The following is a 16,002-nucleotide window of genomic DNA, read 5'->3' on the forward strand; positions in this document are numbered from 1 at the left end:
TCTGGGTTTTTTCCTCGTTAAAACTGATCTGCTTGTGAACTTGCAATTTTTTGTTTTCTTTTTCTAGGAAACAGAGCATCAAAGAGCTATGCAGAAACGGGCCATTCGTGATGCTAAAACTCCTGATAAGATGAAAAAATCTTTGTCTGTAAAGGAAGATGGCAACTTAAATCTTCAAGAAAAGAAAGATAAAATCCAGACAGGCCTGAAGAAGTTGACAGAACTGGGGACAGTGAATGCAAGCAATAAATACCAGGAACTAATCAATGACATTGCCAAGGTACTCTAGTTGGTGGTTTCCTACTAATCATAGTGGAGTTTTTCCACATTTTGCAGCGTTGTGAAACTGGCATGAGTTTTCAGGAGGTCTAAGTTTCCTTGTAGCTGGTTTATAGACACAAAACGCAGCTTTTCTCCTCTTGGCATTTGGGAAGTCCTTAATTTTTATTGGCTATTTGTGTTTTCTAAAACGACTGCTGCCAGAATCTCAGGGACTTGAAGGAAAAGCTTGGAGGGGAAGTCCTGATTGCTCCTTTTCACTAATTTAAGTAGCACCTCTACAACCTTATTCACATGCAGAAGTTTTGCCCATTAACTTTAAGACATCCTAAATCTTACTGTTATTTAAATGTAGCCATTCAAGAATACCTAAACAATAAAGAAGGGACCCAGAAAAACTTGCAAAAGTGATCTAATACCGTAGAACACTGCTATGGTGACAGTGTATTTTTATATCACATATTAAAAAAAAAAGCTATTTGGGAAATGTCCTGTATGTAAAGTGAATAAATAATCGCCTTTAGGAATCTGATTAGAATTAATTTTACTGTTGTTAATTTGTATAAAAAATGAAGATAGAAATAATCTTTAACACATGGTATTTTGTGTTTAGATATTTGGGGAATGGATGCTTAAAGACAGCCAACTAACAAAGATAAGGAATTGATTTATCAGATACCTTTCCTACCCAGCAGTCGCAGAAATTGCTTTTTGTTTAGATCGTGTACTCACAGTGCCCCCTCTAGTCATCACAAGTAGGACAGCATTGAAGTTTGAGAAAGCAACAAATGGTTGCTTTGTAGAGTTGGTTCAGAAAATAGTCAACACAGAGAAGTGGTGACACTTAAACTGGGGCAAGTGCAACTGAGGGCTCTGGCTGGTACCATGGAGCAAGACTAAGGAAAATCAAACTGTGTTCCAAAGACTGTACTCTGGGCTTGAGCCAGCTCGGGGCTGGAATGACTGTTGAGGCTCTCCCTGCCTTTCTCTGCCATGTAGGATATCCGGAATCAGCGCAGGTACCGGCAGAGAAGAAAGGCAGAGCTGGTGAAGCTGCAGCAGACATACAGTGCTTTGAACTCCAAATCTACTTTTTATGGGGAACAAGTGGATTATTACAAAAGCTACATCAAAACCTGCTTGGATAACCTGGCCAGCAAGGGCAAGTAAGTATCTTGGAACCAAGCCGTGGCCCTAGAAGTGCTTCTCACGGCACGTGTAGGTTGTTGCCAAGAAGAATCGTAAGCTGTCTCCTCAAAGCTCCTTGCCCAAGCTCTTTACTGCAGCAATAACTCTAGGGAAGGGGTCTCTGCAGTGGTGGGCAGAGCTCCAGATAGGGTAAAAGACAAAAATCAAACAACTTTGGTCCCTCTGGCAGAGGGGAGTGAAGACAGTTGAGTGGGAATAAAGCAGGTTGCACAGCTAATGCACATGCTGCTCAGTCAGTCTGTCCTGTCACCCTTTCTAGGAGCAGAGAGTCAAAACGACACAGTTACCTTCAAGGAAAGGATTGATAATGAATTTTCTTCTTTTTATCTCAAATGGAGTCAGATGTTGACCAGGACAACTTGGATTTTTGCTTAAAAAAAAAAAAAAAGTGTCTTCCTCCCCAGTGAGATGAGGAAAGAGCAACTCCTGTGAAAACTGAGGAAAGGAGGGTGTTGTGTAATCTCAGCCTTCCCTATGTCTGTTGTCACCAGATCACCTTTTGCCTAATGACAGATGGTACTTTCTGTGAGGTACCATGTGGTTTTGCTTTGGGGTTTTTTTGGTTGGTTGTTGTTTATTTTTTTGTCCTCCTGTAGCATAGGAATTATCAGTAAATAGTGGAAAATCAGATTGATGTGAGCTTTGTAGATAAATTCACTAGTAGAAATACATCATTTATGAGCTGCATTAGTCACAGCTGATTAACTGTACTGGTTCTATCCCATCATCCAAATAGGACTGTTTGCTGTCTGAAATCTCTTGTTTGACTTATCTTGTTTGGTTGGATTTTTTTGTTTTGTTATTTTTTTACAGGGTCTCTAAGAAACCTCGGGAGATGAAAGGCAAAAACAGTAAGAAGATTTCTCTAAAATATACAGCAGCTCGACTTCATGAGAAGGGAGTGCTTTTAGAGATTGAGGACCTGCAAGGTAACCAGTGAGTATCTTTTTTAAACTCTTCAGAGCTAAATAACCTTCGCAGAGGAAGACGAAAACATGTATGCTGTATTCTTATTTCTTTGAACATAGTCTAGGTTCTGGCAATTGAGAAACAGAAGCTCTGAGATTTGTTTTGAGATTGTGACAGATTGTTTTGTGGTTTTGTTCTTGAAATTTAGCGTTCTTGGTGGACTTAGCTATTAAAGCTGAAGGATTTGTCTCGGCAGTCTAGGCTGACATCCCTAGGGCCAAGAAACTTAGCACAGTGATTGCTTTTCAGTTCTCTCTTCTGTTTGAAGCAAAGCAGGTCTTTGATTGAGATGTGCAACAGGATTTAAACATTACATCTTATTCCCACCCACCCTTCCCTGTCAACCCCGCGGTCATGGAAAAGCACCTCCTTGGGTGAATTGCTACCATGGTTAATAGCTCTCACATTTGAAAAATAGCAATGCTAGCTTGAGTTTGTCCAGCTGCAGTTTGCTAGCCTGGAGAACTTGGTATATCTTCTGTGGAATATAGAGAATCTGCCTATTACTAGATTTTTTTTTTTTTCAATCCTGAATCATAATTTGTACTTCGTGCACTAAATGAGGCATGGATGTGCAGCACAACTGATCGTCAGATTTCATCTCATATATTCTCTCCCTGTTTCAGTGGGAATTATGTGTTAGTAACAAACTGTGGTTTTTCATTTTTCTAACTGTAGGTTCAAAAACGTGATATTTGAAATCAGTCCAACAGAAGAAGTAGGAGATTTCGAGGTAAAAGCAAAATTCATGGGGGTACAGATGGAAACCTTTATGTTACATTATCAGGTAAGAACTATCCTACTTAATAGTGGCATACAAGTCCTGCTTGCCAGACTCTTTATCAAAATAATAATGACATGTTTTCTGCCTGAATGGTCTGAAAAATGCTCTGAAAAACAACCCTTTTGTGACAGATGAAACAGATCCAGCACAAATGGGGGATTCAGACTAATTTTGTTTCTTTAATAATGAAAACCTGATGTAATTCGGTGTTCTTACATGTACACTTACATGTACACACACAAAATGAACATGTGCATTTTCAACAACTGCTGCTACAACAGAGAGATCAGGAGCCTGTGGGTCAGCTGGGCTTAGGTGTGGTGGTTTCAGCTGCTCATCAGGTGTTGGGTTTCCTTTCTGCCACTCTGCACTTAAGGGTTTTGTTAGCCTTACAGTTCTTAGAAGTCCTCAATCTTTACTTAGGCCAGGCTGTTGGAGCAGGCAAACTGACTGGGTGTCCTGGTTTCACTGGGACAGAATCGCAGAATTACCATTAGTAGCCCTGAGTATTAGTTTTGGTGTTTCATTACATCTGTTTATATTTCATCCCACGGGGCTTCTCTCCCCAGTTCCCTTTCTCAGCTTGGGGAGGGGTCATTGTGTGAGGGAGCAACTGCTTCAGTTTAGCCCCAGATATGGGCTAAACGAAGACTCTGACCTTTCCCTAAATGGGTCCCTGTTCTTCCTCCCAAGCCAGTAGTTATGCTTGGTGTCTGTGTTCCCTTCTTCCACTTCTGTCCCTGCCCACTCACCACACAACTTAGGCATGGTTAGGTTTGTTCATCATGGATGCCCCAGAGGTCTCGGAACAGGCTGTGTGCAGGAGCACCCTGCACTGAGGTACGTCCGTGCCGTTCCTGCCTGCAGGAAGGACAGCTGCCTTGTGCGGGCTGTTCCTGTGCTCAGAGATCTCCCCTGCTCCAGTCTGTTCCTAATCTGTCCAACCTGGTCATGAACTTCTTGGTTCATAGGGCCCGTTCAAGGTCACTTGGTCCTGGGGCACATGTTGCTGCACCACTATGCCTTTGTAGCACTGCTTTGCAGGCAAAGCACGTGTTCTGAGAGGACAGCACCAAGGGAATGGCCCTTGGTCATCCAAGTATAGTATTAACAGTGGCATCAGTTAAAAAGTCTTGCATTGCCATTGCCAGGATTGTTACAGAGAGCCGCACAAGTGGCTTTATGATTGTTTACTCTCCAGCATCACCCAGGCTGGACAGCTGCATGAACCAGATTGGGATTTAGGGACATGCACACCATTTCCCTGCAGTAGCACTACCCAAGCACCTTACCCAGTATGTATTGTTCAAGAGCAGGCTTGCTGAAAGAAGCTGATTGCTGAGACAGATCAGTGCAAGGAGTTCTATTGCTCTGTCAGTGCACTGCTGACAAGAGCAACATCTAACTGGAACAGTGTCCAAAAGACCCAGTCAGCACAGGTACATAGTCCTACCAGAGAGGCCATTTCTTTCTCTGCCCTAAATTGCAGTGCTGTAAACCACCTCACTGACACCTGTGATAATTAAGACCTTTTCTAACCTTTACAACACCTTAATGGCTACTGTGCAAATGAAAAGCCTGGAGATGGGTAGATCTGAAGTTTGGCTTTCTTAGAATGGTCTTCTGTCTTCCTTTGTAATTATAATTTTTAATAAATAAGATCTTAAATGCCTTACAGCAACTTCATTTTTCATGTGGGATGAGCTGCTCTTGAACAAGTCTGATTTTTCTATCTTGTGCCATGTGCTTTGTGATAGATATTCCTCAAAAACTGCTGTACCACAGGGTCTTGTATATTCTCTATAAGCTTTTGAGGATTTTGTGCTCATAAAGGTGTTCTCTTTGGCAGGATCTTTTGCAGCTGCAGTACGAAGGCGTTGCAGTCATGAAGTTGTTTGACAGAGCAAAAGTGAATGTCAACCTTTTAATCTTTCTTCTGAATAAGAAATTTTATGGAAAATAACCAGCCTCTGCCAGCAAGTCTCTGAAAGGGGAGATGAATAGATACCTGCACATACAACTTCTAATGACATAGCTATGTATCAGTATATGCCCCTGCTGTGCTAAAATATATCAAATGTATCATGAAGGAGGACTAAGAACCTCTTGTGAATTGACAGCCCTGATTGAGTCTGCAGGGAGTTGGTTTATTTATAATCTTTATCTTCAACTTTGAAGGTTCTCTGAAAAGCAGTTAATTTAGAATGTATTTTTATATGGCGCTGGGGTTTAAACTAATATTAGAGTATGCTTAGGGCATCTGGATGCTTTATTTGCCTAATTGTGTGCTTCGTGAAGCTTGAATTCTTGTTAACCTGTGTGGAGAGAAAGATGGCACTGTACAGCAGTCAGTTTGCATCTTTCTGAAAGCAGAAAAGGGTTGCAGATTGTATTCGGACTCCAATTATTCTCTGACAGCAATGACCAAAATAAAAAATGGACAAGGTCCAGGTTACCCGTTTGTTTGCAAGCTTGTGGTCGTGGCGGCAATGGTTGATTCCCAAAAGAGAACCTCTGTGGTCTTGGGGAATCAGTAGGTGTCCTAATGGTTGCTGAACTATTCATGATTATGTGCTATAGCCACATAGAGAAGCTTTAGTGTCTCTTTTTTTCTTGATTTGTTACTGTTTATCACGCTGTAATAATTTAGATGTCCCCTTAAGTAGAGGGACTGTGGAATGTATTTACTAGTGCTTACAAATTGAAAAAGCCTTTTGGGGAAGGGGAGGGAAACTTTAAAAATTTCTTGAGACATATTAACTTTTATTGTTGCTTGCAAAGCATTTGAAATGTAAAAAACATTTTTTTCCAGTTTAGAGCAGTGTTCTATATATATATCTGATACAATGAATGTTAGGCTCTACCTGCAGACTTGTCAAAGGAAGAAGACTATCTTAACTTGTAAAAAGTTAAATTTTTCTAGCTATACTTAAGTACCCGTTTCTTTTACTACTTTATTGGGGCTTTTTCACCATGGTTTTGGTGCTGGTTGTTCTGCTATATCCAATAAAAATGCAGAGACTCTTCAAAAAAAAATCTGACCTTAAAATTCATCAGTTGCTCCAGCTCTCCTGCTTAATGTTTTTCTTTTTAAAAAATGGACATATATCTTAATTGCAAATATCAAGTTATTCACAGGTCATTTGTGGTGTTCTATGACCAAGTGAAGGGTCTAGAGAACAAGTCTTAGGAGGAGTGGCTGAGGGAACTGGCTGTGTTCAGCCTGGAGAAAAGGAGGCCGAGGGGAGACCTCATTTTCTGCAACTGCCTGAGAGGAGGTTGGAGTGAGGAGGTTGGTCCATTCCCCGGGGTAACAAGCAATAGAACGAGAGAGAATGGTCTCAAGGTGCCCAGAGGAGGTTTAGTTTGGATATTACAAACAATTTCTTCCCCAAAGCATTGCCAGGCCCTGGCCCAGGCTGCCCAGGGCAGGGGTGGAGTCCCCATCCCTGGAGGGATTTCAAAGACATGTAGATGTGGTGCTGAGGGACATGGGCCAGTGGTGGCCTTGGCAGGGCTGGGGGAATGGTTGGACTGGATGATCTTAAAGGTCTTTTCCAACCAAAACAAATCTATTATTCTATTTTAGCTGAGCAACAGTATGGAATCATGGAGGCTTTTTGTCTTTTTTTTAATTAAAGGAAAAGTTCTATTAAAAGATAAAATCTCTGCACTTAATTATATGAATTTTATAATTATGGTTTAGTTTTGCTTACTCCATTAACAACACTGTAGTTACCAAGGAGCAGCTACATTATAAAGTGTGTCCTCTTTCTTTCCTGGTAAAATTTGCCTCTGCAGCTCACACCTAAGTAAGAAGTCCTTTGTCCCCATGGGTGTTGTGTGAACTGACTGCAGGCAGCAGCCACGAACACGCTGGGCCCTGGGCACAGTGTTGCAGCAGCAGGCACTGCTACCCATGAGCAGGGTGGCAAGGTTTTGTTAGCTGGAGCAAGGGTTGGGTAGGGGTGGGTTCTCTGAGGAGACACCAGGAGTTGCCACCATGTTGAACACAGCCAGTTTGAGCTCCAGGAGAGATGAGCTATTAGTCAAAGCTGAGCCCACCAGCAACATGGTAGTGCCTGTCATGACATATTTAAGAAGGGCTAAAAAGTGCTTTGCAGAAGCTGTTGTAGAGAAAATGTGAGTGTGAAACAGCCCTGCAGACATCAAGGTCAGTGAAGGAGGTGCTCCAGGCAACAGAGAAGAGATTCCTCTGCAGCTTGTGGTGAAGACCATGGTGATGCAGGTTGTCCCCCTAGAGCCTATGGAGGTCCACAGTGGAGCAGAAACCCACCTGCAGCCTGTGAATCTGACCCCACAGATGAGCCTGAAGGAAGCTGTGATCTGGTGGAGAGCCTGTGCTAGAGCAGGTTTCTTGGAAGCACCTGTGGCCCTGTGGGAGGGACCTCACACTGGAGGAGAAGGAGGTGAGCAAGAAGGAACAGTAGACACAGGATGAACAGACCGCACGCAGCTCCTGTACCCTGTCTCCCTGCACTGGCTGGGGGTGGAGAGAGGTCGGGAATGAAGATGAGCCCAGGATAAAAGAGGCATGGGGGAAGGTGTTTTTTAGATTTGTGGTTATTTCTCACTATGCCACTCTGATTTTTATTGATAATAAATTAATTTCCCCAAGTTGAATCTGGTTTGTCTCTGACAGTAACTGATGAGTGATACTGTTGTTCTTGCCCGATAACCCTTTATGTTGTATTTTCTGCACAGGTCTCTTGAGGAGGGGCAGAGATAGAATGGCTTGGTGAGCAGCAGTTGCCAGCTGAAGTTAGACACACCAGTTTCCTATGAGGCTCTCTGTTCCTTCTTTTTTGTGTGTGTTTTTTGTTGTTTGTTTTATTTGGCTTGGTTTTTTGTTGTTGGTTGTTTGATTGCTTTTTTGTTTGTTTGGTGGTTTTTTTCGTTATTGCCTACATTTATTATACCTCATTGCTTTTGAAAGTTTCTTTCTAGCTCTCCATCCCTGCTTCCCTCACTTTGGAAAATTCCCAGCCCTCCCTGCTGAAATAGCCTGACAGATCTTAGTGGCCTATTCAATGTACACAAAAGTGCCCTAGTTAGGTCTAAAACTTGAAATAGCAGGAATAAATAGTTACATCTTGAAGATGTGAATTGAAACTAAGCCAATTAGGCAAGAATAAAAACGGCACAAAGGAGGGAGGCATTTGATTTGCTTTACTTTCTGTGTATAGTATGCACATGGACCAGATCAAAGATAAAAGACTAATTTCTACCCGGCAGGCTGATCTGGACATGTGGTGCTGTACTGTCTGAAAGACTGTGCCAGTGAAACAGCTGGTCATTATTTGGCAGATCTTTCTTCTTCACAGTGACATCCTTAGAGTGATCTGATGAGGCAAAGCTAAACTGTGTCTGTCGCCTGTTAAAAACATGTCCCGGGAAGGAAAACTGCAGCAGGTATCTCTATAAGTATCATTCAGTCCTAAATTCCAGGGTTTTTTGTTCTGTTTTGGTTTTGTTTGTTTGTTTTTTAACCAGAACTCCTGATCCATCATTAGCATCTCAACGGATGGATTCCTGGAAGATGCCTGCAGTATCGGCAGTATCAGACTCGTAACTGCCCCATACATGGTCTTTCCCCAAACCCAAGAAGTTTACTGCACAGCCAGATTTATCAGGAAAACACAGATAAGTTGACTTGCAGCCTGAGTGCACCCCAGGGGGGTTGTTCTGAGAGGCCTGAAAGAATTCGGGCAAGGTGTGGCTGTCTCACTACTAAAAAATACCTTTGTTTTACTTCTAGGAGAGAAATCTCAACATAGAATCACAAGTAGGTGATAAGGGCAGCAAGAGCTGTGGCTCTTTTTTTGAGGACAGCCCAACAATGCTCTCAGAAATTACAGATGCAGGAGCCCCTGGCAAATGGTTTAAATGACAAAGAGGATACATCAAGAAATCTTCAACTGTTCTTTTCTTTCTTAGAGTAACAGCTCTCCAAGTATTTCAAGTCCTTTTGCTCAGATCAATAAGGCCCGCAGGGAGAACCTGTTGAGGCTGCTGGGTTCTTCAATGTCCTAAACCGGGAGCATAAACACTGCAGAAATCTGCACTTCCAGTGTTCCCTTTTTCAGGGACAGAGAAAAGGACATGTCTGGTCATCAGTGCATGAGGTGAACAGCTGGACCCTCTGGTCCCAGTCACCAACAGCCAGTTGTGTTTTCTCCTCACTTGTGGAAACTAAAAAAGTGAAACCAAGCTGGGTTTTTTTTTGTGGTGGTGGTGTTAATTTGGTTTATTGAATTTTTTGTTCGTTTGTGGTTTTTTTAATGCACATCAGCTATGGCTCACTCTGATGATCTTTAGTTGGCAAAGTTTCACTGAAGTCCATAAAAAGTCAAATAATACAAGGAAGTCTCCAAATACAGATCCATTGCCTTACTCCAGGGAGGTTCTTTTCCTGTTTTGCGGAAATGTTTTCCTATAGATGTTCCTGACCTGTCTTGGGGGCACTGGACAAGGAGATTGGACCTGTCACATCTCAGGGGTATTTCATTTTACCCGAGCTGATGGCAGATCCTGTGTCCCCGAGTGTTTCACCCAGGACCTACAGAAATCCACTTCTTGCTTCTGGGGGAGGATTGGGGGAACCGGTGGGGAGCCAGGATTTCCATCTGAGCTTTAACCCCCACAGAGCCAGTGCCCAGAGCTGCTGTGATAAAGGAGGTTTGCAAGGCAAAGGTCTGTCCACAGCTAACATCATGTAAATGCTTCCCTTGGCAGTGGAGGGCAATTCCATCACCAGACACTGACTCCAGAGCACTTGGAACTCTCCTTCCCTCTCCAATATAAAAATCAGAAGGGGGAATCTGTGCTGGAGCAGTTTGGGAAGGAGTGCAGCCCATTGGAAGGAGCCACGCCGGAGCAGTTTGTGAAAGGCTGTATTCCTGGGGAACAGATCCATGCTGGAGAAAGGGAAGAGCACGAAGAGGAAGGAGCAGCAGAGGCAAAGTGTTCTGAACTGACCCCCAGCCCCGTTCCCCAGCCCTGTGTGCCACTCAGTGGGGAGGACATAGAGGGATGGGTAATGATGGAGTGAAGTGGAGCCTGGGAAGCAGGTGGGGGTGGTGGCTTAGATGTGTCTCTTTTAACCATCCCAAATCTATTTGACTTGGCAATCAATTAAGTTGTCACCTGGTATTACTTTGGGGTTTTTTCAGTGCTTGTTCCTGACAGCAAATGCTGATGACGTTCCACCAAGCACGGGATGTGGGGTAGGATCTGCTGGAGGGGTGGCTGGTGCCACCAGGGCCCTGAGCTGTGGCTGCACAAGTGCTGGCAGGAGGCAGCAGGTGCCAGGGGAGGAGGACTTGGCCATGGGCAGTGGCTGCTGCCACACTGCCAGGTCCTGTTGCCAAAACCTCTGTGGGCTCATCACGTTCTGTAACGTGGTTTTTCTCTTGAAACTTTTTTTCTATCCAAATAAAAACACTGATGTTGCCCCCCGGCCTCCTCAGGGATGCATACAAGGTCATAGCCATAGAGGGGAAATAGTCTGTCCCTTGAGCCTTTCTGGGGAAGCAGCAGGTGCAAAAGACTTTTTCATGCAACACAGTTAGATTCAGGAGCTTATTTCCAGGATGTTATAGAGGAGTATCAATAGATTCCAAAAGAGACTTGAAGTCACGGACACAAGGATGCTGTGGGAGACGGTGTCAAATGCTTTACTGAAATCAAGATAGACCACATCTACCGCTCTACCATCATCTATCCACCTAGTAATTTCCTCATAGAAGGCTATAAGGTTAGTCAAACATGACTTACCCTTGGTAAAACCATGTTGACTGCTCTTGATGACCCCCATGTCCTTGATATGCCTAGAGATAGTGCCAAGGACAAGTTGTTCCATCACCTTTCCAGGGATGGAGGTGAGGCTGACCGGTCTATAGTTACCCGGGTCCTCCTTCTTGCCCTTCTTGTAGACTGGAGTGACATTTGCTATCCTCCAGTCCTCAGGCACCTCTCCTGTTACCCATGACTTACCGAAGATGGAGAGTGGACTAGCAATGACCTCCACCAGCTCCCTCAGCACCCTTGGATGCATTCCATCCGGACCCGTCGATTTATGGATGTCCAGATTACTCAGCTGATCCCTAACCCAATCCTCATTTACCTTAGCAAACTCCTCATGCAACACAGATAGATTCAGGAGCTTATTTCCAGGATGTTATAGAGGAGTATCAATAGATTCTAGAAGAGACTTGAAGTCATGGACACGTTCCAGCTTGCACTTCAAATGGTCCTTTCTTCTGTCCAAACAGCAAGGATGAAATACTTTGATAGTTGTGTGTCATGATCCTAAGCAGGCAGACCTGAAGCCTTTCTGAAGTGTTTAGGTTAAGAGCTTCAAATCTAGAGACTTCAGTAGTACACAGAAATCACCCATCCTTACCGAGAGCCCCAGAAAAGCATCTGTGAGGGTTTGTCTCAAAGCTTCATCCCATCTGTCTCTGGCAAGGGCTCAAGTTAATGCCTTAAGAGAAGTTAAGAAAGTGTGGGAACACAGGCCTCTTCTGAGTACTTTCCCAGCTTCCAACAATTTTTACAGCACAGGGAGCTCCTGAGCCAGGTTTGGTTTAAATAAATGCAGTTTCTTTAAATGATATAAAGTCAATGGTAAAATTAAACCACCTAGACCGATTAGGTGGGCTGCTGTTACACCAGCCTCTGACAGGTGACTTCTCCATCCAAAGGCAACTCCCAGTGAGGGCTGTGAGCACCCAGAGGTGCCTCTGGGTGTAGTGGCTGAACAGCCGGTTTTAGAAACCCTGGTGGTTTCACAACAAACATGTTTATCCTTCTCTACAACTCCTCCATGCACACACGTTTGCAACAAGCAGCAGGCCCTGTTCAGTGCAGGGCAAATCTGGAAAACAGCCAGCTCTGAACTGCCTGATTATTTTCCCGTTTCCCTTTATACACTGCAACTCCAAATAGTGATACAGATTTCTTCACTCTCTAGTGCTTTCATTTCTGAAGATGCCCAGTAACTTGGCAGCTGCTCCCAAAGGGCACAGCAAGGTCCTGCTGCAGGGTTTTCACACTGCTAAGAGGCAGTAAAGGAACCAGAAGGGAACCGTGTTTCCCCTGGTGTCTTGGAAAGGGTGTCACAAACTTACTGACAGTTTCATTCACAATTTATTTAAGTACATGACTCCAGGATGCAAACAGAATCATTATGCCAGTCAGTATCTGGGAGATGACTTGGAGTCAGGCAAGAACTCTTTCGGTGATCTAATTCTTTTTGACCCTTACAGCGATCATCTTCAGAATGTTATGAAACACTGGAACTGTCGAGTTTTTACTCCAGGCTTGGGCTGCCCTCGGCGGGCAGGGGGCTGTGCACTGCAGGCACAGCTGCGGGCAGGGGCGGCTGCCGACACCCGTCCCGCAGGGAAGCGCTGGGAAAAGCAGCTCCCAGAGCACGGAGCGGTGCAGGGGCTGGGTCTGTTCCACATTGCAGAAGGCACCTGAACGAAATGCAGTTAATTTCAGCTGCCGCTCCCCAGGGGTCGGCACGGCCGGGCCGAGGGTCCCGGCTGCCCCCGCACACCCCGCGGCCGGGGGGCTCCGGGAGGGGCTGCTCCGGGAGAGACCCCCCCCCCCCAGCAGCACAGCCAGACAAACCAGCACCTCCCTGGCGCCATCGGCCCAGCCCGGGGGGGAGAAAACAATGAGCGATCAAACCAACGAGCCCCTCGGGACTTTGGGGCAGCCGGTTCCCGGGCACCGAGCGCTGCAAACGAGCCCTTTGCTGAGGGCTCTGCAAGACCCCGCAGAGCTCCCGGCGCGGGGGTTAAACGGCAGCTCGCGTTTCTCTGCAGCCCGGCTGACATCAGGCTGCACTTTTTGAGGCACTTCGTGAGGATCGTGTACAGGATGGCCAGGTTTTGTTTTGTGCACACTTGATCAAACGTCGCAGAACCTATGAAGCAGGTTCTGACCCTTTTCCTGCTGTTGGCAATAAACCTATCAGGAAACCTCGGCGAGCTCTTTTTCGGCAATTACACTCGCCTAATGAGGTAAGCCTGGCGGGGTAAAACAAAAGGCATTGCAGACGCCTAGGTTTATTCTCAGAAATAGGGTGTTGCCTTTGAGCTGAAACCTGCAAACAGGAACGGCTGCGGGGGGCGAGGCTGTGAGAATAGGTGACAAGCGGGGTACGACTGCCTTTGGACCTCAAGCGAAGCGCTGGAGGGTTCTTTCTGCCACCGGATTTTACGGATTGTACTTTGGCGACCCAGACGGGACCGCGCTCCTGCACCTCGAGGGATCCGGGGAATCGCAGCATCTCCAGCCGGCAGCGAGGGATTTTCGGGAAGAATCTCTGACTCCCGAACCGAAGAGCTCGGAGCAAGTTCCCTGGTAAGGCGAAGGCGCTCTTTTGGGGTTTGGTTCGGGGCTCGAGTCCCCTGTTCCGTTTGGGTTCGAACTGTGTGTCACACCGTATGTTACGGCCCCTTTCATTCAGGACGCTTTAAAGCCTTTCCTGTACCCTTGTTTTTAAGCTGATGAAACACTTGGTGAGGAAATCTGGTTTCAAGCTCTGGATGTCTAACATTGCAGCTGGCGACATAAACTGCTTCAAGAGTCAAAGCCTTTGAACGCAGCGATGACAATCAGGGATTTCAGGTTTTCGTTCAGAAACCCGCGTGCTACTTGCACCCCTTCAAAATCCTTTTCCAAAAAGGTCAAAGCTGATGTTTTAAAAGCACGTGCAGATCAATGTTTGATTCATGCCCTATTCGTGTAACAGCTGTGTTGCCATAGCTAGGAAGATAATATTTTTTTGCATAGACATCTGACTGTACATGCCCCGGGCAGCACCTCTTGCGTGGCTGAGCTGTCTGGAAGGAGGTGATGACAAGGCGGTCCCGCAGCCCCATGCCCAGCCCCGGTCAATCCATGTGGCATTCCCTAGCCATCCCTCTATATTTTATAAGACTTTGCCAGTAATGGCTGGGGTGTCGTTCAGCCTCTGTTGACAACCTTGTGTTTTTTCCTCGTGAGCTCTAATCGTATTTATCACATTTCTAACCACTGTTTGGCAATGATTTCCATCTTTTTGGTGATTATAATCCTAATTGGAGCCAGCCTGAAGCCAGACGGTCCGATTTCCCCCGGCCTGTTAGGGTTAATGTCACATTCCTCTCAGCTCTATTCTTTTTCTGTCTGGAGGGGACAACTTTCAGAAGCAGGTGAGCATTGGCCCGGGACGGATTATCTCACAAACAAATACTACAAAATAATGCAGCGGGTATTGTTTATTTTTTTTGTTTTGTTTTGCTCCCCCCCCCCCTCAGAATCAAAGCTATAGGTGAAATCTCTTATCTCACTGATTTTTCTATCATAAATGAAACATAAATGTATAATCTACAAACTGTCTTGCAGTGTTTGTCACTGCTCCATCATTGTAGCAGATAATTCAGGAGGTGTAGACAAACAGTTACGTGTGTGTTCTAAATGTGGGGAAAGACGGGCAGCTGTTTGTGCGTTACTTCTGCCTTGCTGCGAACCGCGAGTTTCCCTGGCGGGTCGGCAGCATCTCCCTCTGGGCCCTGCAGCTGGGCAGACGTCCCTCCTCATGGTGCAAATAATGAATAAATTAAAAAAAAGCCGAATAGCAAGTTTCGGAGACAGGGACTGGAACGGCACAAATTCAGAGCCTTGCAGGTTGAACGAATGTAAAAGGGAAGCCAAGTACTGTGAAGGTAGTATTTTACTCGGTGTGTCTTCTTGTGAGGCGCGGGAAAGGACAATAACCAGGGCGCTGCCGATGTGCGTTGCTGTAGCTCCGCAGGGCTGTGGGTTGCGGTGTTTGTGCGTTGGGTGTGTTGGGATGCGGCTCTTAGCGCGGGCGGTTCATTCTTCAGCAGCTCTTTGCTCCCCGGGCTCGCAGCGCGGGGCTGCGGCTGCGGCGCGGCCGGGCGGGAGCGCTTGTGCAGCGGTCTCTGCTGCCCCCTGCTGGCCGGAGGCGGGCGCTGCAGCGCAGGGGCCGCGCATGCGCGGGAGTGGCGTGCCCGGCCCCAAGATGGCGGAGCCTGGCAGGAAAATGGCGCCTGAGGCCTCAGGAGAGCACGACGTGATTGGCTGCCTGCGCTACACGAGCTAAAGGCTGCCCCGTGCGAGCTGATGGGTCGGGGCAGTTCGCTTGACGAAAAGAGTGGGGTTCTGCCGCGATTCGGGCATGTTATTTTATTTGCTTGGCTTTTTTTTGCCTTTTTTTATTTGTTTTTTTTTAAATATTTTTGTTGCTGAGAAAGGCGCATGCGCAACAGGCAAAGCCCTGTACGGCGGAAATGGTCCGCGCATGCGCAACAGCGGTGTACGGCGTCGAAAAACTAGCGCATGCGCTGTAAAGCTTAAGGAAAGAAAAACAAAGTGCGCATGCGCAACAGCGGTATCTGCTGCCACCTGCTGGCCGCAGCCCGGTACTGCAGCAGAGCAGCTACGCATGCGCAGATGTGGCGTGCCCGGCAAAAAAATGGCGGCGCCCGGCAGAAAAATGGCGCCTAAGACTTCAGAAGAGCAGGACGTGATTGGCTGCCTGCGTTACACGTGATAAAGACTGCCCTTGCGAGCTGATTGGTCGGGGCAGTTCACGTGACGAAAAGGGGCGGCTTCTGCCGCGGTTCGCGCATGCGCAGTAGCTTTTTTACGATTTTCCTCGTTTCTTCTTGTTTTTTTTACCGCAGTTTACGCTTTATCGCTCCGGCCCCTCTCCCCGC

The 16,002-nt window shown here is 46.1% G+C and overlaps 1 protein-coding gene across 2 annotated transcripts in view; it reads left to right on the forward strand.

Annotated features, from left to right (window-relative positions):
* The window catches only part of IQGAP1 (IQ motif containing GTPase activating protein 1), a 61,664-nt gene extending 50,944 nt beyond the window's left edge, over positions 1–10,720 (forward strand). The window contains exons 35-40 of one of the 2 annotated variants that reach the window (XR_007890399.1): positions 68–280; positions 1,279–1,445; positions 2,302–2,424; positions 3,136–3,244; positions 5,091–10,332; positions 10,435–10,720. Coding sequence is in view for 1 of the 2 variants with exons in the window: in XM_051628127.1 (XP_051484087.1) it covers positions 68–280; positions 1,279–1,445; positions 2,302–2,424; positions 3,136–3,244; positions 5,091–5,204 (726 nt within the window). In the remaining variant the exon portion in view is untranslated. Of the gene's footprint in view, positions 1–67; positions 281–1,278; positions 1,446–2,301; positions 2,425–3,135; positions 3,245–5,090 lie in introns of both variants that reach the window. The other variant, XM_051628127.1, reaches the window with a different exon arrangement.
* The last annotated feature ends 5,282 nt before the right edge of the window (positions 10,721–16,002 follow it).

The sequence above is a fragment of the Apus apus genome, chromosome 10 (assembly GCF_020740795.1).
Source record: "Apus apus isolate bApuApu2 chromosome 10, bApuApu2.pri.cur, whole genome shotgun sequence".
Lineage (NCBI taxonomy): Eukaryota > Metazoa > Chordata > Aves > Apodiformes > Apodidae > Apus > Apus apus.